This window comes from Calidris pugnax, unplaced genomic scaffold (assembly GCF_001431845.1).
Source record: "Calidris pugnax isolate Ruff unplaced genomic scaffold, ASM143184v1 scaffold60, whole genome shotgun sequence".
NCBI classification, from domain to species: domain Eukaryota; kingdom Metazoa; phylum Chordata; class Aves; order Charadriiformes; family Scolopacidae; genus Calidris; species Calidris pugnax.
The window spans coordinates 6,026,669-6,051,086 of record NW_015090831.1 but is presented as its reverse complement, the minus strand read 5'-3'; the positions used below and the strand labels follow the sequence as shown (position 1 = coordinate 6,051,086).

Here is a 24,418-nt window from a genome sequence, read left to right as displayed (position 1 = left end):
GTAAGAAGCAGAGACTGGAAGTTACATCTTGTTTAATTCCTTCTGATAACTAAATCAGTCTTAAGAGGGTTAAGGTTTACAAACAGGAGGCTCTAAAGAATATGACCACATTTCTAAAGGTTATCCTTAGAGGTAGCCTATCAAGGGTAACATTTGCCAAATTTGGATGTGTTCATTGTAATCAAAGGTTTGGGTTTTTGTCTGGGATTTCTGGCAGTACGAAGGAGTAAAAAGAGTCCTATCTCTGCCTAAGATAAAAAGAAAGAATGAATAAAATGTGAGTGAAACCCATAATGCTCTCCATTATCAAAATTGGCTTTAATTGCAGAACATTTCAATTAAAAGGGAATGTTTGAAGCCTTTCATGTCATCTTAGCTCCTGTTTTGGTCTAAGTCTTTTCTTTGTTGTTCTTCCTTCAACTTGCTGTCATACTATTCCAATACTTCTACCCTTAATCCTAGAAAGATAAAAGAGTCAAGATTCATTTTACACTATTTGCTATTTCTTTTTTGTGGGGTGCTGTGAGAGAAGTCAGAATTTTGCTTCTGTCAGAAAACAACCATCCATGCGTAACATGAAATTGTACGCTGATTGCTTTAATAGTTTTTCTTAGAGTCTATTGGAATTACCAGAAAAATATTTACACATTTAAAGGCAAAATAATGTGTGTTACTAATGCCACTTGACAAGATGGGCATTTTTCTTAAATGCATACTTGTCTGCATAATAAGCTTTTGAAGAATCAGAGATGAGACGTGGTTACATTTAGCTTGTACTTTAGGAAAGTACATAACCAAAGCTATTCTTGCTAACGTCTCGCCTTCATAGCTCCATGTGACATGTAATTTCCCCATGGTATGCCCTCTTCCATGAAGTTGGAGGAAGAAAATGAGAAGTCAGAGAGGAAAAAATTATACTTCTAGGAATAGTTGTGTTATGTGCAGAGATCAGTGTCTCGCTGCTGGTGAAATCAGTATCTTGTTGCCTTTTCCCTTCCTTCTGATCGGTTTTTGTGCTTCATATTTAGCAAAATACTTTGGCTGAATGTAATTTCTTACTCTCCAGCTGCAAAATGATTTAGTGGGATCTTACAATACCGATTAACTAGTATTTGATTATCACAAAACCAACATGGCCTTTGCTTCCTATTTTCATCTGTACCCCTGCACTTTTCAGCTTCAGTACTTACAGTACACATGATGACTATTCATTCACAAGGGTGATTCCTTTCTATCCTGAAGAGACTTCATTGCTGTAAGAGCTTTTTAAAAGAGTTTCTATGTGCTCATTGGCTTCTTCAGAGAACACTACCAATTTGGTGAGAGAGGATTTCCTTCCACAGAAAGAACTGAATCCTGTAATTTTGTCGGGTTTATGTGGTTAAAATCATAGAATGGTTAGAGTTGGAAGGCATCTTAAGGATCATCGAGTTCCAACCCCCCTGCCCTGGGCAGGGACACCTCCCACCAGACCAGGTTGCTCAAAGCCCCATCCAGCCTGGTCTTGAACACCTCCAGGGATGGGGCATCCACAACTTCTCTGGGCAACCTGTTCCAGTGCCTCACCACCCTCACAGGAAAGAATTTCTTCCTAGTATCTAGTTGAATCTCCCCTTTCAGTTTAGTTATATAGTTAAAACTTTATTTTAGTTTCAGGTAATTTGTTCAGTGTAGAATTCATAATTGCTAGTCATGAATCACTGAATCCTCTCTAGATCCAAGAAACATCATCTGCTCTTTGTGATTTATCACTATATCTCTTTACCTCTCTAGAATTCACACATGTTAGTCATGAATCAGTGAATCCTCTCCAGATCCAAGAGACATCATCTGCTGTTTGTGATTTATCACTAAATCTCTTTACTTTTCTTAATATTGTTGTGCATTGAATTCTCCAGCATTTGTGCTATCTTCTAGTTCCCTAATAGACTGGATTTTCATTATTCAAGAAGTCTTTGAGAGTGTGACAACTCTCAAAACCAGAGATTTTTCAATCTTATGTTTGTGTCAGAATCTCAGTTGTCCTACACTGTATATACACTGGGTTTTGGCTTACCTTGGACTTGACACATTGGCAGATAAGCACCCGGGTGTTAGGACTTCTAGACTGAGGGATATGCATTTAGGATGCACACAAGGATCTCTCCCAATACCCGCTTTTCTGAGATATTTGTCAAGTTTTATAAAACCATTGTCTTCTGACTTTTTCAATGTAAGAAAGTGAGACTGGGTATTGGGCTGTTTTATGTACATTTTTCAGTTTGACTTTTCAACCTCATAAACCTGTCTGGGACTCTGAATCATGCTCTTCTGTAATGCAATTGGCCTGTAGTTCTGTGTATGTGGTGCTTGGTTTCATTCAGTACTGAATTCCTGTTGTGCTCTGAGGGTACTCAAATGGTCTAAAATTGCAAAAATTTGTGATAACCTTGGACTGACAAACTGATGGGAAAGCAGAGTTGTTGATTCCCACCACCTATCACATCAAGAAAACTAAAAGCATAATTTAGTTCTTAAAGCATCATGTTTCTACCATGTATTTTTTATAACTTTTACTTCTTATATTTTTCACCCACCAAACTTAAAATTTCAACCCTTCAGACTGTGTCATCTTGTCAGTGTTGTCTTAGGGAAAGACTTATTAGACAGTTGCCATTTGATTTCTTTGATGAGAAAGGCCTTATCATGATGCTTTTAAAAGTAGGTGGAAATAATTGATGAACGGTAATAACAGTTCTGCAGTCAACGAGCAACAAAAATTCCTTTCCTGAATGGCATGTTTATTTTAGCTGCTGAAAAACTGTTTCAGAAAAGTTTTGTATGACTGTTACTCACAGTTATTCTTCCATTTTGATTTTGAGAAGAAATAATTTGGTTTTTTTTAAATTGGTTATATTTCATGCTCGAAGTCTAGATTTGCAGTACAGAGAGGAGATATGGGTGAATAGCACAGTCTGACCCAAACTCTGCAGGGAAAGTTGATTTTCCATTACTAGCCAGCAGCCTATTATCTTTTCTCTTTTACTTTCTCTTTTTGGAGAAAGTAAAAATCTCGAGTTTACTGACAAATGATTTAAGATAAAAGAATGTTTATATCTGCACCCAAGCAGGCAAACTCAGGAAATGGATTAACAGTTGAAGGCATGTTGATAATTTGTTTGCAAATCATATCTCCTGATTTATTTTCTTGTATTGCCTTTCTATTTATAAATGCCATGTTTACATTCTCCCATTTTCTAATTCAGTGTTTTTAATGTATGGAATTGGAATTATGTGCCTGATTATTTTTGTGAAGTGGTTTATTACAATATATACTTTTATGATCCAAAATAACGCTTTTCTACAAGGAATGTGGAAATTCAGGACTACTTAAATGCAAAAGGAGATAAATGTTAGTGAGATTTGTGTAAGATATATGGTGCTAATGGTATTTTTATGGTGCTTTACAGATGGTTATAAAAGCGGTAGCTTTTGACTCAAGGTGAATGAGGGAATAAAGGAGTGATTGTTTTGTGGATTGTGCTTTCTGAGGTTTTGGTTGGGCTCTTTTTGTTTGTTTCCTTCAGAAAGACAGACTTTTGGAAAAATTAAAAACCAGTGGTTTATGTCCAGGGAACAAAGAGAAGATGCTACTCTGTGTTCCAAATGTTGTTTTAAATTTTCATTTGATTAAATGAAAGAGGGTAGCCCTTTGGGGGATGAAAGATTTTTTTCCCAGTTTGTGTGTGGTGTTTTTTCAGGGTTTTACTCCTGTGGTTTGAAAACTAATTCATAAAATTTTTACATATTGATCCCTTTACTTGTACCTGTCTGTCTACAAGGAGCAGCCACTTCTGTAGACTCTATAGCTAGTCACCCTATCTTGTAGAAGTTGAAACCCAGCAAAAACACTTAAAAGTCCATTATTTTTCTAAACATTATGGGTGGATGAATTGATGCTGTTTTGGGTACTAAATGTGTTATCTGTAGTTTTAGACTCTGAATCGGGAAAGAAGTCAGTCATATGGTTAGGTAACGTTCCTAATGGATAGTTAATTTAATGTTTTGTTTACACTTGCAGAGAGGCTTAAAACATGCTGATTTTATCACTGCTTTTGCTTGGTCTTCCTAAATCATATTGTTTATATACTCATTTCAAATATGATTTGTACATCTGCTCAGTTAATTTGAATTTATTGGTAATATTTATTACATTATTTTGTAACTTTAGGGTTTTAAGTAAAAACTCTCCCTCTGCCCCTATAAAAACATACTGTAAATACAGCATGAAAGCCTGTTCTTTTCATCCCATCTTAGTATACTTATTTTAATCCTGTATATTCCCTGTTTTGTAGTCATCAAGTGCTGGCATTTATATAGAGGACAGCACATAGATATAGTAGGAAGATTCACTTTGTTAGTCACAAGATGATTTGGGAAGTACTTTGGCCTAAATTCAACGTCCATTGTATGTATCAGAGTGTTTCCAGCAGAATTTAAGCAAGGAACTTCACAGATGCTTCTGTGAAAAACCACTAGGTTTTTATTGGCATCACATATAAACAAGAGACGTGAAAATGTTACATTTCTTTGGGTCCTTTTTGTCTTTGAGAATGAGCTAATAAAGATAATGAGATGGCAGCAGGGCCAGTTCACATCAAAGATTTATCTAGCCAAGAAATGGCCAAAACTTGTTGTGTAAGGAAGACTGCAAAATCAGGCATTTCACAGCCACCAGAGACAAGTGGTTCCTGAACTTCTTGGGCCAAAAATTGTGTGTTTCTGTTCAATAACAATTCATGGGTTTTTCTTCCGTAATTGCATTTCGAACCTATATAAAGTCTTCCACAGTCCTACAGCCAATAATGCAGTTCCTCAGGAACCATTAGAAAGACTGTAAACACTAAATAACTTTGTTATCAAATACTTTATTTTAGAGCACCTACATATTCTGTAGCAGAGGTTTGTAAAATTGCCATCGGAATCGTTAAAATAAATAAGTGCAATTTTAGGTAGTGCTGGTTTTGTTCTTTCTAGGTGCTTGCTTCCCATATATTTATCTTGAGTTAGAGTGCATTTGTGTCATCCCTTTGTGTGATATGAGCCAATAAAATTTGGGGAATGCGCATTAGTGTTCTTATTGTAGGCACATCAGGTCAGTAGTAGCTGTACTTCATTGCCTTCTCTCCCCAGTCAGAGCACTTAAGCCTAAGGAATAGGCTCCGTTGGGACCAAAACCCAGATAGGATTAAGGTGGGCCTCCAGCAACAGCCCACTGCTGCGTTCTGCAAACTAGACCAGGCTACTCCATTTATATTTCTCCTGCACATTTGCAAAGGAAAAAGTTCTACAATTGATTTTTTTCTTAACAAAATATATAAGTTTCTCAACAGTTTCTAATTTTGCTGCTCTACGAATAATGGAAAGACCATCTCTTTCAGAGTAATTCAAATTTGAAGTAAAATGCAAAAGAAATAGGAGCAAGCTTTTTTTTTTTTTTTTAATATTTTTTGCTAATTAACAATAACAGCAACCACATCAAACAAGACAGCACATTTGTCTCCATTTGTTGAGTGTTTTATATAATAATTAGCCCAGGACATTGTCTGATTGGTGCAACCTTGGCATCACCACCAGAACAGGGGGATTTAATGATGAGGCCAGCAAGCTACTTCTTCACAAATGGTATCACCAGTAGAGCAAGCTACAGCTGGAAGCTGGTTGTTATATGATATTAAATACCCCATGTACCTTGGCCTGATACCTTACTGCTCCTCCAAGGTTAAAAAAGACAGGATTTTCACCGATCTACTTGCCCTTTGAATGAACTTCACTAAAATTGTTGGCCAACTTTCACACAGGGCTGGGAATTTACATGGCAAAAATAGTGAGTGAAAGTAGAATTCTTAAAAACTCTCTCGCTGCCAAGAAGTACAGAAACTTGTTGCCTGATTTTAGAGCTATTACTAAGACTATGTGCAAATATTGAGGGAAAGTCTCTCTGATCTGTGCTGCATCCTGGCTGTAAATATAGTCTACAGCTAATTGCTTTTGGAATCCTAGTAGTCTTTAAAACTCAAAAAACATATGGCATTGAAAATTAAAGTAACTCTTGTTTGCAAACGAGGATGGTATACTATTTTTATTTTTTAAATGCAACACTAAAGCCATTACTCTTCTCCAGGTCTTTTCCAAAATGCCTTTAAATCTTTAGGTAAGTGGAATTTTTGTAGGTATCTTATGGGACTCAGATACTAGGTATTTAGATAAAGATATGCATTCAGTTATTCAGTTGGCAAGAGTGCATTTTACTAAGGTGAGATTCACCCATTTCTTTACAAAGAACATAAACAATTACTAAGTATTTTGCATTTCTGACAAAAACAGAGTGAAAATTTGATATTTCAAAACAAATCTTTTAGTATTTTTAGGCCAAGTATTGTTTAGGCACGCTGAGAGTACAGCTATCTGACAGTGACCTGGTTTTTGTCTAATTAGAAATTAATAGGGCCTTCGTATTGATTTATTTGTACTATGAATAAAAAAGATGCAGTTTTCTTCCAATCTAGTAGAAACAAAACTAATAACGTAATGAAAGATCAACTGTTATAGAATTCATGTAAGAATGAGGGAACTTCTTCTCTTTCTGGCTTTTGTGGTACAGGAGATAAAAACCAGCTCTGATGGAGCGCTGCTGGTTGAAATGTGTAAAGGCTGAAAATATTTTATTGTTGCTCTTCCAGGATAAGAAGGCTTATCTGGACATCATCCACACCTACATGGAAGTCCATGGAACTGTTCACGGATCCAGCACGATGTATATTCCCGGCTACGTAAAAAACCACGGTATTCTCAGCGGGCGGGATTTGCAGTTTCTACTGAGGGAAACCAAGGTAAGTTTGTCAAGAGGGAGTAGGGGCAAAAATAGCGATGGATAGACAGTATCTGAAGTGCATGTGTTTCTCCTCCTACAAATGGGCTCCTATTTTAAAAGCATTGGAAAAATAAATGACCAAACATAAAGGAACTTAAGTTGTCTTCCGTGTGCTAAGAATACGTTTTTCATCACGTCCATGTTGTGTGGACTCACAGCTACTATAAGAAAATCGGGTTGACAACCCACAGGCACATTTAACAGCCAGGTTGAGAAACGTGGATAAATGCATTTTTCATTGTTTTAAATGTGATATTCAGCTCGAGGAGATTATCAGCTGAGAATGTGCTTTGTTTTACATCCCTGATGTGAACGTTTAGGTACCATCTGAAAGCTGTACAATAGGCATACTTGCTGTGCCCTACCAATGACTTTAACGTAGAGTGACCCTACTCTCTAGGGGAGAAAAGAAGAAAAGCACTTCATTTGCCATTCAGTTCCTTTCTCTGCTTCAGTTGTGCAGAGAGAGCAAGCAAAAGACTCTGCTTTTTATGGTGTGCTTTGCCTGTAGCCCCATAGGCAAGGTATCTCGAGATAAGGGGCAATATATACATTGAAATAAAGAAACTTTTGTCCCCATAGTTAGAAAGCTTTGTGGGGTTTTCTGTGCCATTCTCATGATCTTTGTGGTGCTTTACAACATTAAAACACTTTAGTAGATTACACTTAAATAGGATGTTTAACTTCCAGTTGGTGAAAGAAGTAGTTTGTGTGTTTAAAATTAGCAAAATGAGTGGAACTGCACCACTTACTCCCCATTGTTGATAGTTTCTGGCTGTGCACTTCTACAGAAGAATCTATTATAAAAACAAAAGAAAAAAAGCAAGCACCTCCCAGTCTTCCCACACAACTGCAGAGATCTCCTTTTTGAAATATTTGGGAAAATGATGGTAATTTGACATCTCTGTGTGACAGCTGTTGGCAAATTATGCCTTTTTAAAGGCAACCACTGTGTGTATGTACTTGATGCATACAGATACACATAATGTTGCAGATTAAAAAGTCAACATTTACTTTCCTCATAGATAATACTGAGATTACACAGCTTTTGCCTGTGTGGAGTATGAAATTACTGTGTTAATCATAGTACTAATGTGGGAAGAATATTGACATTGTTATAACCCCAAGCACAAACAGTGACTTCTTTCTGGGAAAAAAAAAAAAAAAATCCAACATGTTTTATTCACTGGAATAGTAAAATAAGCTAATTACTGAAGTCTTTATAATTCTCAAAGTACAGTTCATAATAATAGTTATGTTTGAGTAAGTCCTCCTCTAATTCTTTATCAGCCATCTTATATGTATTACGCTATAAAGCTTGATTTTTCAATGCTAAGTAGATAGCTCGTCTAGATGTTATTAGTTATATTTGCTGTGCTCTAAGATGCAATGTAAAGATACACTCAATTTAGGACAAATTCAAGTTGATAATACATATTGTGCAACTCAGCACAGTGAAGCGATAGGGACATTTGCGACACAGGAAGTAGCCAGACTAGTTTCACTTAGTTTTTTACTGGTAATTTAAATATCAGATGGAAGATACTGTCTTGTGATTATGAAATACTCTTGAGATCAGCAAGTTGCATATTTTTCATAAATTTTATTTTTGTTAAAGACACTTTAATAATTTTCTGTACTATTGTTGTGCATTCTTTTTTAGTGGTGGGGATTTTTCCTTCGTAACACTTGGGCGAATCCTTTGAGAATTTGCTGCATTTCGTAGTAGATGGCACTGAGAAACACATCAATGTGTTTCAGAATCCTGTATTAGGAAGCCAGTGTTTTTATCACATTATCTTTTTGATACAATCTTTCTTAATAAACCGTTTTAATATTTTTTTAAAAGTCTGCAAACAGTATTTTCATGCGGCTTTTCTGAACTTTTGTTAGCAGATTTTCAAATGAAAAAGCTCTTTTCCTTTTAAGGAAATTATTTATTTACGATGCAGCCAGACTAACAAAACTTCAACCTGGTGATAAGCCATTAAGAGTCCATCTGCTTCTCCTAATACTTATTATTGTCAGGCAAATGGGAGCCCAATGTATTTTTGAGGTTGCAACAAAATGAAATGAAATATGGCTTACTGCATCATGAGACAGTTATTATTCCATCTAATACTGACTTGTTCCAATATATCTAGTTTCACAGGAAAAGTAAAACAACAGTGTCTTGAGATTGAAAGTGGAAACTGAGGTTTACCATCTCATTTGTTTGGACTTTTTCAGTTGGAGGTGGATTTGGGGGGTTGTTGGTTTTTTGGGTGGTTTTTTTTTCTTCTAACCTCTCATAGGTTCACTGTCACAGCATATGGTTGTCTCTCAGCGTCGATCAACAGACGTACTTGGTCTAAGTCTTCTTGTTAACCTGCACGTTCACAGTTTCAGATTTTGGTACCTTTTAAGAGACAATACTTTGTCGTAGCTTAGCATAAAGCACCACTCACCTGTCTCTGCTGGCCATCTGCTGCGTGTGTGGCTCGATTGTGCTTGTATTAAATGGATCATGGATTGAATTGCTAAAATAAGTGCAGGTTTTCCACAAAATCAAGCTGACTTGAATGGGAGCTTTGTGCCCTGAGGAGACTCGTGTATGCGTGCACATGACTCCAGTGATGTTCAAGGACACTTTTTAATCATAATCACTTTAATCGCTAGGCAACGTGACCGGAGCCCCATAATGAATTTAGTTATGGGGTTTTGTGACGAGACAATCGGTGTGCTGAAAGTGTGTGAATAATGGGAGCCGTAACTCAGGGATGGTAACATCTGTGGGTACAATGCTCACTGGAACCATCCAGGCCCATTATTTACTGTCTCCAAGAAACAAACTTTGTCTTTAAGCTTCCAGAAACTTTCAGATTTTTCTTTTTCTAAATGTATGTTTTCATACCCAAGGGCAAGGATTGTCTTTTGTTGCTTGTGATTTCAACATTGTGTTAGCAAGTTTTTGTTAGATCAGCTGACAAATGATATAGTTTTTCAGAAAGTAATAATAATTTAACAAATCACACAGTCCGGTATACTCAGAAGTGTGGGTTTATGTTGCACTGCTTCATTTTGCCCTTATAGAGCAAAATACCAATAGGTGACGGCTCGGTCATGAGTCTTGATCAGAGCTTGGCTTTCCCAAAATGTATGAGTTGGTTCAGGGCACAGTTATTCTCAAAAGCCTGCAGCTGCCAGTTCAGTCTGGTGTGTATTATAAAGCAACGCGTTCCAGAACAAGTGCGTTTTCCAAGCAGGAGGGGGGCTGTTTGGGATTCATCATGGCTAGTTCAGCTGTGTAGTGCATGACAAAAACGAGACATGTCAACAGTTCCTAATGAGAAGATGTAAAGCCATTCATCACGTCAGAGGAAAATAGGGTAGGCGAGCTGGCAGCCTTCCTGCCAACTTGCGTGGCTCCTTGCCAAGTGGGCAGCTGGAGGAGTTGGACCAGACTCTTGGAAGAACCAGGACTGAATTCTTGAGAAATATTTCTCCTTTTGAGAAAGTTTCAGATGCAACTTTTTACTTCAAGCCACTGGGAATTTTTGAGGGAATCCAAATTCTTTTACTAAGTGGAATTTACAGTTTCTGAATGGCGATTAATAAAGGCAGGAGCGACACCCTGTTTAGACAGTTTGGGCAAAATCCCATTGCAGCGTTGGGTAAGCAGAAATAGGAAAACAAACTTTTCATATTGCCTTTTATGAAGTAATATATTTTTTACTTCCACATGCTTCACAAGGTCAGCTGAAAAGACATTTAACTAGTGATTCTATTCTGAAGTTGTTTCAATCACAAAAGGATTGGCTTTTCCAGAAAGTACTTTATATTCATGAGAAAAATATATCGAGGTAGTTAACAACAGCCTTTGCTACACTTCTCTGGCTGTAGTTCAGACGAGAATATGAGTTCAGAAAGGAGGCATACAGAAGTGGTGATAAACCCACCGACCCAACAGAATAAATTTGATGAAGTGCAGTAGTGTAAGAAAGGGGAGAGGAGGAGATAAACACTCCTATTTATGGAAATTTAGCATTTAGTCTCTGGAATATGAAATTTTGCTCTTAAATATTCAGCTAGTCAGAATTACAGTCAGTGAGGTAAAACATTCACTCTTCCTTATATACTTTTGGCTATAATTTCGAAAGACTGTTTGTTCAAGTACTCATTTTAATAGTAGTCCGATCTGGTGCCGAGAACTCCACAACCAAATTGCTTTGTGTCAACTGAAAGTCAGTGGTTTCCAAAAAATAAAACAAAACGCCGCTGTTTAGTCACGGGAGTGATTGTGAAGCACTTTTCATGTCAAGAGAAGTTTCCACTTAGCTACTGCACCCTGAAAGGACTGCCTGCATTATCATCAGAAAAGAATGGTCTCTTGGCTGCTCTGCTGCTGGGTGGCCAACTCAAAAGCCTGAAATTCCAAACCAGGGGTTGAGTTCACTGCAAAGGCAGAGAAGTTTCCTAAGAAGCCTTTCTTATGAAAGCTGAAGTACTCTGCTGAAGGGTTTCAACACCTGCTTACCCAAGTTGGGCAAGTGAGATGGCAGATATGAATGCCCTTTTTTGATTCGTGCAGACCTACAGGCACAGCCACACCTGGGTGGCAGACCTTGTAAACAAGGAAATGGTTTTTAAAAAAAAAACCCACTGCTGTTGCCATGATCATTTTACATCTGTATTTATTTGCTGCTGTCTCTTTTAGATGTACTTTTATACTGTAAACTCCTGGCAATCATCTCGTTATATGGGGCGTTAGCACACAGAGCCTACTGTGGCTTAAAGCACTCTACGAAAAATAATGATTCTGGCTTTCAAAAACATTTGAAAAGTGAGAAAAATGCTCGCGTACAGAAAATGAAATGGTTTCAAGCACTAATCAACCAGTAAAGTATAGAGGAATTCTACTCTGCATACCAATTCTGCTGCGGCTGACCGTGTGTGCCCACAGTTATGGTGCCAACAGCGTCAGATTTTGCATTCTAGATCTTCAGCCACAGGTGAAGGTTGCTGCCCACAGTGGGCTCCATCACCAGGCACAGCGTCTGGTAAGAGAATCCCCTAAAAGCCATAGCCAGCAACCCTATGTGGAGGCAACAGCGTGCATTTATATCACAAAAGAGTGATAAATTCTTATCATTTTGTGGAAAGGAGCCTTGTCTTCCACACGGCCTCACCTGTACTGAGGATGGATGCTTGCTTCACCAGTACTGGAAAACAGCTCTCTGTTATTTGTACCTTTTTCTATTTTCCCCCTGCTTTTTGAGTTAGGGACTTGCAGCATTTGTTACATACTTTTAGGAAGTACTTTGACAGGTTGTTTCAGCCTTTCTGGAAATGACAAGTTACATGTAATTCAAGAGGTTAGCAAATTTGAGCATTGTGAGAATGAGTTATAGAAATGACCTGTGTTCTCCAGTGCTTGCTTTTTGAATCATAACGAGTGTGACTTTCTTGAGGCAGTTAAGATATTCCTCAGTTTTGGGCTTTATTAACCATACCAAAATACTATCTCCCTAACCAAGGAACGTTAATGAAGGACAGTTTCCAGGAGCAGGGTCTAGGTTCAGTTTGGGATTTTCAGCTGCCGTGATGATGACGTGATGGAGAGCGATAGAAGATATTTGGAGGGTTGAAAGAAGGAGCTGGGGTAGGGGCTGCGGGCAGCAGTGAGCTGGGCTAAAACCTCAGACCAACAGCCAGCACACACACTATCTAGCAGCCAGACACATCCTTCTTTCTTCAAAGGCATGGTGCTGCTTAGAGGTAAGGTTGGAAAATGGATGCGAAACAGGTGGTGAGCTATTTATTATAGATTAAGTGTTGACAGTGTGCTCTGGGCTGTCAAAACATAAACCCATGTTTCTTTCCCCGTGGAGCTTCCTCCTAAATAAACGGACCAGTCAGACACAGAACTGTTCAGCCGCGCGCAGCGGCAGTTTATTAAAAAGGGGAGAAACGAAGCAAACAAACCAGCGTTCTCTACAGAACAGGCAAACACGGGATCATAGGAGAATTGGTACTTCAGATGCTTTTAATTGCTGGTTCTCAGCTGGCTTTCTACCTGAGCTAAGGAGCAGTTTAAATAAATAACATTATGTGTGCAGATCGCGTGAAATGGTTTCATGTCCGCAATCCGTTATTTTCAAGACATTACCTTTCTTTAAATTAAGCCTCTTTTGAGATGAGATTTGGTATGTATTTTTTCTGAATGAAAGGTAATGAGTCTTTATGCCATATACATATCCCAGATATAGATAATCTAGCTTCAGTGGAGGTAGTTTTTCAGATTTGGAGAGTTTCCTGTAAGATTTAAATCTGTGAGATAACTGAGAAGCTTTTTGCAAGTCAGTGACTTTTTTCACCTAAACTTTTAAAACTGAAATAACGCTATTCAGCTCCATGCAGTGAAAACCGTATGTCCCCAACTCTGCTGAGAAGTGTTAACTTTCTATTTAAAATGAGCCAGCTCAGAATTTTATACTGTTTTTGCCACGGGTTGGAGAGGATTGATGCTGCAGTGCTCGTGCCCAGCAATACTGCTGGTAGGCCTTGATGATCTTAAGGGTCTTTTCCAACCTAAATGATTCTGTGACCACAGGTCTATGCATCAGTGTTAAGGTCAGCTCCTAGAAGGGGCCTTCGGTTTTCAATCTTCTCTTACGGGGATTCACTTCGATGTTGCAGAAAATTTAATGCAGAATCGTATAACTGGGCCTCTTTGGATATGTGCATCCTGAATACAAGATCCTAACAGTTATGAAAATTGCTCTTTGTTTTCTTGAAAAAACCAGTGTCTATATATATATATGTACACACATTATGCAGCAGTGCTGAGAAATTGCCATTACAAATCAGAGCTTGTAATTCTCCCATTATATACAGGCATTCAAATAAAGATCAAGAATCCTCTATTTAATTCAGGGTTTTTAGTTATGTTGGGCCAGGACAGGGATCGAGATCTAAATAAAAGCCAGACAACTCTGAAAAAAAATACTAAATTTCTTTACGTTGGAGAAAAGCATTGCCTTTTCTAGAGCATGCTTAATCTCGGCTGATGTAAGAACAGCTTTGTGATGCATTTTTCCTCCTTCAATTTACCTTGGAGGGGTTGAACCCTCGAAATCCTCTGCAAGCTCTGGCTGCCTGAGCACGGTGTCTTCAGCTGATGTTTGCTGCCATCTACCGTTTTAATTAGAAGACTTAATCAGTTTGGCAGGAGCGTGTTCATGTTGGCAAAACCAGCAGGTTGGCTGATGTGGGAGAGCGGGGGAAACAGTAGCGTAGCTGTTCCCTGAGGCTGCTGCAGCAAAGCCTGTACCTGCGAGAGAGGCCCAGCAGTTCCTTGAGACACCAATCAAACCACCAAAGACTTTTTTTTTTTTTCCCCCAAAAAATAACTGAAAGGGTCCGTTGTTGCCTCAGCTCCGTGAAAAACCACCTCAGCTCATTACAGAAAATTATTGTTGAATGTATTTTATGGGACATTCCATGACTGCCTGGGGAGGAGAAATTGCTGAATTTCTCCCATTTTCTTAATGTTAGACTTTTTAAGGCTGGTACATTTAGAATGCATTATTGTTTCAACTAACTCTTAGCTTTCAGTTTTTGTAAAGAACAGAAATTAAGATAGTCCTTGTTTTCTGTTTTTCAGCTCTTCGTTGGTCTTGGATTTCCATATGAAGGGCCGGCTCCTTTAGAGGCTATTGCTAATGGATGTGCTTTTCTAAATTTAAGATTTAACCCACCAAAAAGTAGCAAAAACACAGAATTTTTCAAAGGCAAACCTACACTCCGAGAGGTAAGCTTTAACAATTTTGGTCATTTCTTTATTGAAAATGATTGTGGATTTCTTTTTAGTTACACAATATAGGAAAAATTGCATAAATATCCTCAGTTTATTTGCAAAAGGTGTGCAACTTGTTTTCTTCAGCTATTGATGGCATTATAAATCCTTATTTTTATAGGGTAATGAACATTTTTCATTAACGTACCATGAAGTTTTACATCTAGATTTGCCTATGTGTACATTCTTCTATCCTTATTGACAGATCATAAACTGAAGTTTCACTGGAAAACATGATGTTCCGCCCAGGAACAGGTCGTCTCATCTGGCACACGACGTGTCATTTCAGAGTGGTTTTATTTTGTTGAAGAAACAAACATTACTCTGTACTGTGTAGGAAGCAAATAGGTGTTTAAGTAAATAATAAAAATGCCATTTGTGGGTGGTTGTGTGTGTTTTGGGATATTTTTTCTCTCCAGAAAAGCCCTGCTCAGGGCACTGCTGAGCTACAGTATTAATGGTCACAGCCCACCGGGTTTGTGCTTAAACACTGAGGACATTTGGAAAACTGAATCTTTAAGAGAACAGGAAAACCAAACCTCAAGCTTCCAAAACAGGCAGTGTGTTTAGACTCCAGTAAGAGAAAAATGAGGCTAAGTAAACTACCCCTCATCCATCCTGGCACTGGCTTTGGAATATTTTTCTTCTTCAGTGTAGGTAACATTCAGCCTCTACCCCTTGCAAGCATTTAACTGTCTTGTAGCTGTTTCTGGCATTAGTACTTTGCCTCTGACCATGGCTTGTTTGTAGGTGTACGTGGGTGTTTCCTTTACATTCTTACCTGAAGGTAGAGGTCTCTGCTAACACCTAGATGATGCAAATTTTCCACAGCCACATTTCCCAATTCAAGTTACCCTTGGACTATATAAATTACGTACTGAGGTAGTTGATAAGGGGCTATTTAAATTATGTACTGAGGTAGCTGATAAGGAAAGGACAGTTTCCCATTTTAAACCAGGAACATAAATTCCTTATGTTTTCACGATCCAGGACAGTAATTGCCTTTCAACTTGTTACAAACTCAGCAGGGGCAGGACATGAGTTCAAACTTGCCCTTCTCACATCTTACATTGCTAAAGGAGATAGCAATAAGAGCGAAAAAAGTCTGTTTAAACTTTCTCCTTGGGCTTGGTACCTTTCAGAGCTTGTCTTCTGTGCATCGCTTGACTGTGTCTCCTTTCCAGTTCTTCTGTGCTCAGACACTGCAACTGGTCAGGCTCAGTAAATAATCTGGACCCATCTAAGTCTTCAGTAGGAAATTTAGTGCTTGGAATGCTGTGGTAAATCCCTCTGGCATGTGTCAGCACCGACAGAAATGCTGGGCACCTGACTGGCACAGAAAACTAATCCCTGTTGACTGCTTTAGTGCAAAGTAATATAACATTCATCATGACCATCGCTGCCTTCACATGCTCCGCTGACCTATCCTAAGAGTAACCTTTTCTCTTAACTGGTTTTCACAACTGCATTTAGATCCGATTGCCAGTAATCCATGGGCTGGTTCTTTGGGATTAAGAAAGTCCTTAAATCCTTCTCTCAGTTTTTTCAAGTGTTAAAGGAGGAACAAAAAAAGCCTGTGTAGCTCTGCGAATTGGTTATCCATAGACCAATTTGAAGATAAAGTCTGTGTTTAGTAGTTTTGTAAAGTAACCATTGCAAGTCATCATTTCTGTCCTGTTCTAGGAGAATTTATCTGGGGGAGTTAACTGTTTCCCCTCTACCTGCAAGATGGAGGGATTAAGAAAGTCCTTAAATCCTTCTCTCGGTTTTTTCAAGTGTTAAAGGAGGAACAGAGAATTTATTTGGGGTTTGAAGATAAAGTCTGTGTTTAGTAGTTTTGTAAAGTAACCATTGCAAGTCATCATTTCTGTCCTGTTCTAGGAGAATTTATCTGGGGGAGTTAACTGTTTCCCCTCTACCTGCAAGATGGAGGGGGTCCTGCTGTAGTGAAGACTCCTTAGAAAAACTGGAAATGACAATTTTAATTTTAGTTCAGCAATTTTTTTACCTTAGGACATGATTTCGCTGGGGAAAAGAGCCAGAAAAAAAAATAATCACCTTCAAGGAGCTTGTTTTTTACCAGTATTTGTACCAATATTTCTTCTCCGTTGATTTCGCTGGGGAAAAGAGCCAGAAAAAAAAATAATCACCTTCAAGGAGCTTGTTTTTTACCAGTATTTGTAGCAATATTTCTTCTGCTGCTGCTCCCCCACCCCAAGAAGGAAAACATTGTGTACTAAATCTAGTTGGCATGTGTACTTGGTGGGTGTGATTTCTTTCATTTTCTGCTTTTAGGAAGGAAAAAAAAAATATCTGAAATTAGAAATTAATTCCAAATCTATTTATAAGAATTCTTACAGATTTTAATTATAGACAGAAGGAGTATCTCCTGAATATCTAAAACATTAAGCCTCGGCTAATTAAAGCACTTCAGTATTAGGAAATAGCTTTAATACTTTTTGAGAGTATAGATATAGAATAACTGATGCAATAAAAATATGTTACTAGTTACTCTTAATACTTAAAACAGCAACTAGGCTAAGAAGTTTGGGTTTTTTTCTTTTAGTTCAGATCTGGCTTTAATGTTGCCGTCTGTCTGTCTGAGATGGTAGAGAAAGAGTGGTGTAAGGCATAATTCCTAAGGATCTGTGGAATTGAAAACACTGATTGATGGTCATATTTTTAAAGGCACAGTAGAAGGCTTGTAGTTGTTACTGAAAGCAATAGGAATGTGGCTTCTGCCATCTGAAGTCCAGACAAGTGCCCTGGGAGCTCAGTCTCGGTAACCAAAGTTTCAAGTACGTATGGTTTTAGTGGCAGCAGGAATACTGGTCCACGAGCCTTCCCCACTACAGGATCCCCCACAGGTTGATGCTGGCTGATCCCATATCGACCATAACAGTGGCTTCTCTCATCCACAAGCAAAATGCAATAGGCAAAAAGATTTGTAAGCAGTTTGATGCAAGCATGGTGTATGCCCACAGCAGGAGAAGGTTCTTTCCGACAGACACTGTTCCTACTTCAGATCTTTTGCACTGTCTAGATTTCTCTTTGTATCATGCATGAAGAGGCAGCTGAATATGAATTGTCTATGAATAATATATCCTCTGGGGAGGGGGGTATATTTATTTAAAAAGCAATTTTCTTCTGAGGCCTTTGTGAAACATTCCCGTCTCTACTGCAGCTTTTACTTCCTCTCTATGGGTTCATTTGCATGTCCCTCTCACTCCTGTGCAACCTGTCACAAAAATTCCTTTTAGTGCCATTCTGCTACTTCTGAAAACAATCTTTGATATAACTTTTCTTAGTTATCTACTTGGGTATTTATTGAATTTGTTTCCTGACAAAGTGGTGAGCAAAATACCATTAACACTATTATTAAGGTGAAATCACTTTTATACTACCAACAGCAAGAGTCAGAATTCATCTAAGTGATAGAAGTTCTGGAGCAAGTCCAGAAAAGGGCAATGAAATTGGTGAGGGGTCTGGAGCACAGGTCTTAAGAGGGGAGGCTGAGGGAGCTGGGGTTGTTCAGTCTGGAGAAGAGGAGGCTGAGGGGAGACCTTATCGCTCTCTACAACTACCCGAAATGATGGTGTAGAGAGCCATGGTTGGTCTCTTCTCCCAAGTAACAAGTGAGAGGACAAGACAAAATGGCCTCAAGTTGTGCCAGGTGAAGTTTAGATTGGATATTAGGAGAAAATTCTTCACTGAAAGGGTTGTCAAGCATTGGAGCAGGCTGCCCAGGGAAGTGGTTGAGTCGCCATCCCTGGAGGTATTTAAAAGACAGGTAGATGTGGTGCTGAGGGACGTGGGTTAGTGGTGGTTTTGTCAGTGTTAGGTTGATGGTTGGACTCAATGATCTGAAAGATCCCTTCCAATCTAGACAATTCTAAATGGTTCTTTATTGCCTACTACTCACAGAAGATTGGAAATGTTTGAAATTTGAAGGAGAGTCAGGGCCAGGACATTGTCTAAAGGTGAGACAGGACAAGGGTGACATCTCCTGAAGGCAGTCAGGCAGGTCTGACCAGGACTGGTAGCAATTGGGGGTTGTGAAAACATGGGGCCGCTCTGTGAATGAGCTGTGGGGAAGCCACAAATGAGAGGTGCACAAATGTTACGTGTGGTCTGCGTTGTTATCTGAGATTCAGTTTTCCAACTAAATTGACTTTCTGAATTTAAACACGGAAAATCTGAAATATAACTCAGAAGGAATGATGCTGTTAAATTCCAGCTGGATTCTTGCATTAATCCTTGTGCACTTTATCCAAGAAGTCTGATGAAGAGAGCAAAAGGCAAAGATATCTTGACACATTAATTTTTACCAATGTCATTTCTTCCTTTCAGTTGACATCTCAGCACCCCTATGCTGAAGTTTACATTGGGAAGCCCCACGTCTGGACTGTAGACATCAATGATCTTTCAGAAGTTGAGAAGGCCGTGAAATCAATTTTGAATCAAAAGGTGAGAAATGCGTCCTCCATTTGTCATCAGCACTTGAGGAGGTGTATTGTGTGCTGCATGGAGACTGCTTCCTAATGTCAGTCTAATTAAAGTGGAGTGCTGCGCTTTGGTAGGATACTGGGAGAAAAAAAATTGTTATTACATCTCTGTGGTACCTGATTATCATGTTTTAGTACTGGATAAGTCAGGGGCTTGCCTGAAAAAAATGAGCATGAGTGAATTTGTATAGAAATCTGGATTTCAGATGTGAATTATGCAACAATCTTTATTTTCTGTGCGTTCAGTGCTGAGGTTTCTATGTTGGTTCTTAGGGCACTGCAAGCTCCCACATACATGCTCAGCTCCTTGGGCTGGTTTTGTAGCCTTGACACAACCACCCCTGAGGTGCTTGTGCACTTACAGTGAGGAATTGTAATAAGGGCACTTCAAGGGGGGGAAAAAAAGTTTGAAGTAATTTTCAAAGGTATCACATTCTTTTTTTGTCATAATGTTTTCTTTTTCACCTCAACTCCAAAAGTGATACTTAGTTAAAACAGAAGTTCTGGAATCCCGCGGGGTCTGGGGCTGCATTTATATCTATTTCTTTGCAGTGTACCCTGAGTTTCTTTAAAGATAATCACTGTGCAACTTCTATTGCCTTTACAAAGGAGCAAAAATCAGCTTAAACTGCTGATGGCTTTGTAAAAGTGTGATTTGGTAATGAGTTTATTTGCATTTATTGTTGCTACTTAAGCTGTAATGTGGCATTTGGAATGCACGCCGCCACCACCCAGCGCACCACAAACTTCCTTTCAACAAAATCCCCTCCAACCCTAACACGCTGTGTTTCCACAGATTGACCCTTATTTGCCCTATGAATTTACATGTGAGGGGATGCTTCAGAGGATGAATGCGTTCATCGAAAGACAGGTATGAACATTCACTGTGAATGAGTCTGTTGTTTTATGTTGGAAAGAGAGGAGCCCCTACCTTGTAAAGCTTCTCAGCATCATTGCTGTTCAAGTAGAAAGAGCAGCTGTGCAGGCCCTCTCTGGGCATCCTTTGCTCAGATGGTGTTCCTCTGGGAGGTCCATGTGGATTCAGAGATTCACCTCTGTGGACTTGGCCATGTGGGGTCTGGGAGGCTTCTTCCAGATACAGCACCAGGGGGATTTTTCATGTGTGAAGAGACTGACTAGAAATTAAGACAGATACATTCGTTCTGCTTCTCAGGTTGCCATTGGGTTCTGATTAATCTGTGTCTGATTTACCATATGTCTTTGAAAAAATTGATATACTTTCTTGAGTTTCAGGAGCTATAGGAGCTTTTAATTATTTTTTATTAATTTATTTACAAAGAACCTTCCTTCTTCCGATGTTATACCAAAGCAGAAAGACAAAGTAATTTTTCAGTGTGTCTGTGACTTCCTTACCTGTGTACATGCAAAAAATCTTCGGATCATGAAGTATCACCTAAATATTGAGATCCTTTGGTTGGTAGTGTCGCACTTAGACTAGAACCTCTGGGCAGATTTTTCAAGTAGTTAATTTCAATCGATAAAGCTTTAAATGGTTTGGAAACCAGTTACTTAAAGGACTTTAGGTCCCCACGCATTACTGCCGGCTGAGAGCAGCGGCAGATGTTGAGTTGGAGTAATAAACTGCAGAGATTTATAGGGGATACAGATTTCTAAAAACTGTACGTTTGCTTGGACTGCTGCCCGAGGCCGGGTCTGTTGCAGTGGCCAGCTCTGCCTCTTGTCCTGGCTGCTGCAGAGGAGAGACAGGAATAACCCCTGTCTCTGTTATGCCAATTAACTTCCAGGATTTCTTTTCAATAAACACTTTATGCTCTCTGCTGCTGTGTTGGTGACAGCCAGTAAAAGTATCTCTGCTCCTTTGGGTTCTTCTCCCCAAGTTCGCTGGCCTTGGGTGGTTTTGTCAAAACAGGAGGAAATAGAGCTGAGTGTCAGAGAGAAAAAGAGACAATTTAGAGCTAGAATCTGTGAAAAAGTCTCTCTCCCCTCTGGACCTGCCCCGAGGGCTCAGCCCTGGCCTGTACTACGTGCTTCTCACAAATAAATACAGCATTGTCATTTTGGTCATTGCTTAGACTAATTGTCAAAAGTCACTATTATTTCACAGCTCCCAGAATGCTCAAGCATCTGCATGTGCTTAGCACTGTGCCTGAGTAACAGGTCAGATGAAGCAAAAATAAAAGGTCGAGACCTTATTTTGAAGAGGTTGTGGTGGGAGGCAGGCAGAACACAGAAAGCAGCAGGAGTTTGGAACGGGAACAAAGATGTGTGGGCCTGATCTGGTTCAGGGGTAGTGGGGTGCATGTGTGGTCTTCAGGGGATGGCTGAATGTGAAGAGGATGGGGCCATTTACACTCACAAGTCACCCCATGGGACAGTGAAACTGTAGGATTTGAAGGAGTCATCCGGAGTTCCCCTTCTGGTGCCTTGGCTCGGGACCAGGAGTTCTCAAGTGTTCTCAAGAAAGGTAGGTTTAGTGAATTCCCCGAATCTTCAGATCCAACAATTGGGCTGAGGGTTTTTAAGGTCTGAAGTCAGAACTACTGTGAGCTGTGGTTTCAAGTTTACTGTTGCCACCTTCAGCTGGATTAAACCAGCTTTCACTCCTTCCTGCTGGCCCACTGCCACTGCCAGCAGCCCAGCGTGTGTGCCAGGTGTGTGCCATCTGCTGGAGCCACCCCTTGATCCTGGTTGCTCTGTGGCTCCACAAACCCTTGAGTCAGCTCTGCCAAGCGGCAGCGTAGGGTGGGAACCAAAGGGTGGGACCGTTTCAGTTGGCACTGCCATCAAAGGAGCAGCTGGAGCAGCGGCAGGATTCCCTGCTGGAAACCTGGGAGGTGTTGGATGAGGCAGGCTGGGTGATGGAACAGGCATGCTGAGTTTGAAAGATGTGGTCAAGCGGAGTCCGTGGTAACCTGGCAGAAGATGGTGTTGGCAGGGCTGTGCTAGGTTGGCAAACTGAGTTGGCTCGGCAGAGGGTGAGCTGAGCACCAGGGCTGGGCGAAGGGAGTGGAGCGAGGACATTCATCCACGAGCAGGAAAAGCCAGAGGGAGGAGAACACCTCCTTTGATGGCAGGGCTAAGCCTGGCTCACCTTGAAACTGTGGTTATAGGTAAACTGAGCATAAACGCAGTCTCTGCTGAAGCTTCACCTGCTGTTTTACAGGACAGCTTCTCTTTGTTTTACCCTTATGCCTGTAGGGTTGTGGGGAAAGATGGACTGGGGTGAAGATCCCAAATGTAGGTTGCTTTTAATGGTTGGTAGGAAAACTAGCCAGAGAGAGCAAACTGAAACACAGGGCTGTGTGCTGGTACCTGTGATGGGGATATTCTCTGAGACATGCTTCAAGGGAGGCTTCAACCAAGCTATGGACTGGAAATGGGAGGCTGTGCCCAGTTTGGGGGAAGAATTTTCAACTAAGACTTGTTAAAAGCTGAAGCCCCCAGCAACTGGTGAAGCCTCACAAGTGATTTCCTGTCTTTGAAAATCTTTGTCTTCTGCCTGCAGTAGCTGTGAATCCAACCCAATGTCACAATATTACATTAGTAGATATTACAGTATTGTATAATATATATATATAACAGTATTGGATTGAATTTTGAACCTATATAGATTTCCTCCGGCATGTACTATTTTAAATACTGAATTATAAAAGGACAGAAGAAGCAGGGCATTTAAGTCCAAACAGCAAGATGACCTTTTAGAAACAACCTCATTAAAAAGTACCTCCAACCATCTATTGTCCACCTGGCTTTTAAGATGCTGATAAAATTATTCTGCCATAAATATGCTCTAAAATGACTCCGTTTTCTCAAATATGACACAGGGGAACAGCTTAGAGCTGCATCAGGGGAAGTTCAGAATGGATATTGGGAAAAAGTTCTTCACTGAGGGGGTGGTCAAGCACTGGAACAGTCTCCCCAGGGAAGTGGTGGTGGCCCCAAGCTTGTCAGCGTTCCAGGAGTGTTTGGACAACGCTCTTAGATGTATGGTTTAGCTTTTAGGTTGCCCTGTGTGGAGTCAGGAGTTTGGACTCTGTGATCTTCCTGGGCCCCTTCCAACTCGGGATATTCAGTGATTCATGCGTGTATAGTATTAAATTTATGGTTAGACCTGGGAGTATGAAAGCTTCCTCCTTCAGCAGCGGAAATCTAAACAGAGAAAAAAAAACCCCAAACTGATAGTGAGAAGCGGTAAATGGTTTGGGGTTTTAGCTTCGTTAAGGTTTCCAGTAGTTCAGCCTTTCAAAGCTTTGGGTCACAGTGTGGGACCTGTTCGTACAAGTGTTAGTTTTGTCAGGAGAAAGCAAGCCGTGCTGGACTGCAACCAGATTGTTTGATCACCTTCAGATGAGAGTTGCCAAATGTTTAACGAATGGCTGCGTAGCATGGAAGGGTACGTAAAGCCAGCCATTAAAATTCTCTCTTTGCTTTTTCTCATTTTGAATGTCAAGACCGTAAGAACTTGTCTTTGACCGGTTGTCTTCAGCAGGTGTGTTGAGATGCTGTTTCTTCCTTCCCTCTTTCTGCTGTGGTGACACTTGACCGCACGCATTATTTATAGCCAGGTTTTCTCGGTGTTGGGAGAGCACTTTTAGTAGCAGGTCAGCCAAGAAGTACAAACAAACTCTTTGAATCCCGGTTGCTTTATAGAAATCTTCAGTCTTTCATGAGCTGAGCTCCCTCCGAGGCGCTGTGGGTCCCCTCATCCTTCCCAGATGGCTCTCCACGTGGGCCACTTGAGACGTTTCTCGCCTACAGGAGAACTGGCCTTTGAAATTCTTCTCCTGCCAGAACTCCCTCCTGATATTTGTGCTGTTCAAAAATAGTTCCGGTAGCACCCAGTTAGTGAAACGGGAGTCACTGAGGAAGCCAAAATGGGGTGGGTACGCCAGAACTCCCTCCTGATATTTGTGCTGTTACAAAAATAGTTCTGGTAGCACCCAGTTGGTGAAATGGGAGTCACTGAGAAAGCCAAAATGGGGTGGGTATGTGGAAGTAGAGTATCTGGAGGTGCTTGTGATACATTAAAAAAGGTAGAGGTAGGGAAGAAGCTTCTTTGGGAAGAGAGATACTACCACATGTCAAGTAGCAATCAAAGGTGATCACGGAATCACAGAATGATATGGGGTTGGAAGGGACCTCTGGAGATCATCTAGTCCAACCCCCCTGCCAGAGCAGGTC

At 40.0% G+C, this 24,418-nt stretch overlaps 1 protein-coding gene across 2 annotated transcripts in view; it reads left to right on the top strand.

Annotated features, from left to right (window-relative positions):
• MGAT5 (mannosyl (alpha-1,6-)-glycoprotein beta-1,6-N-acetyl-glucosaminyltransferase) overlaps positions 1–24,418 on the top strand; it is a 130,095-nt gene that overhangs the window by 96,668 nt on the left and 9,009 nt on the right. For both annotated transcript variants that reach the window (XM_014941177.1, XM_014941176.1), the window contains exons 12-15: positions 6,723–6,872; positions 14,559–14,705; positions 19,101–19,217; positions 20,052–20,126. In XM_014941177.1, coding sequence (XP_014796663.1) covers positions 6,723–6,872; positions 14,559–14,705; positions 19,101–19,217; positions 20,052–20,126 — 489 coding nt within the window. The remainder of the gene's footprint in view (positions 1–6,722; positions 6,873–14,558; positions 14,706–19,100; positions 19,218–20,051; positions 20,127–24,418) is intronic.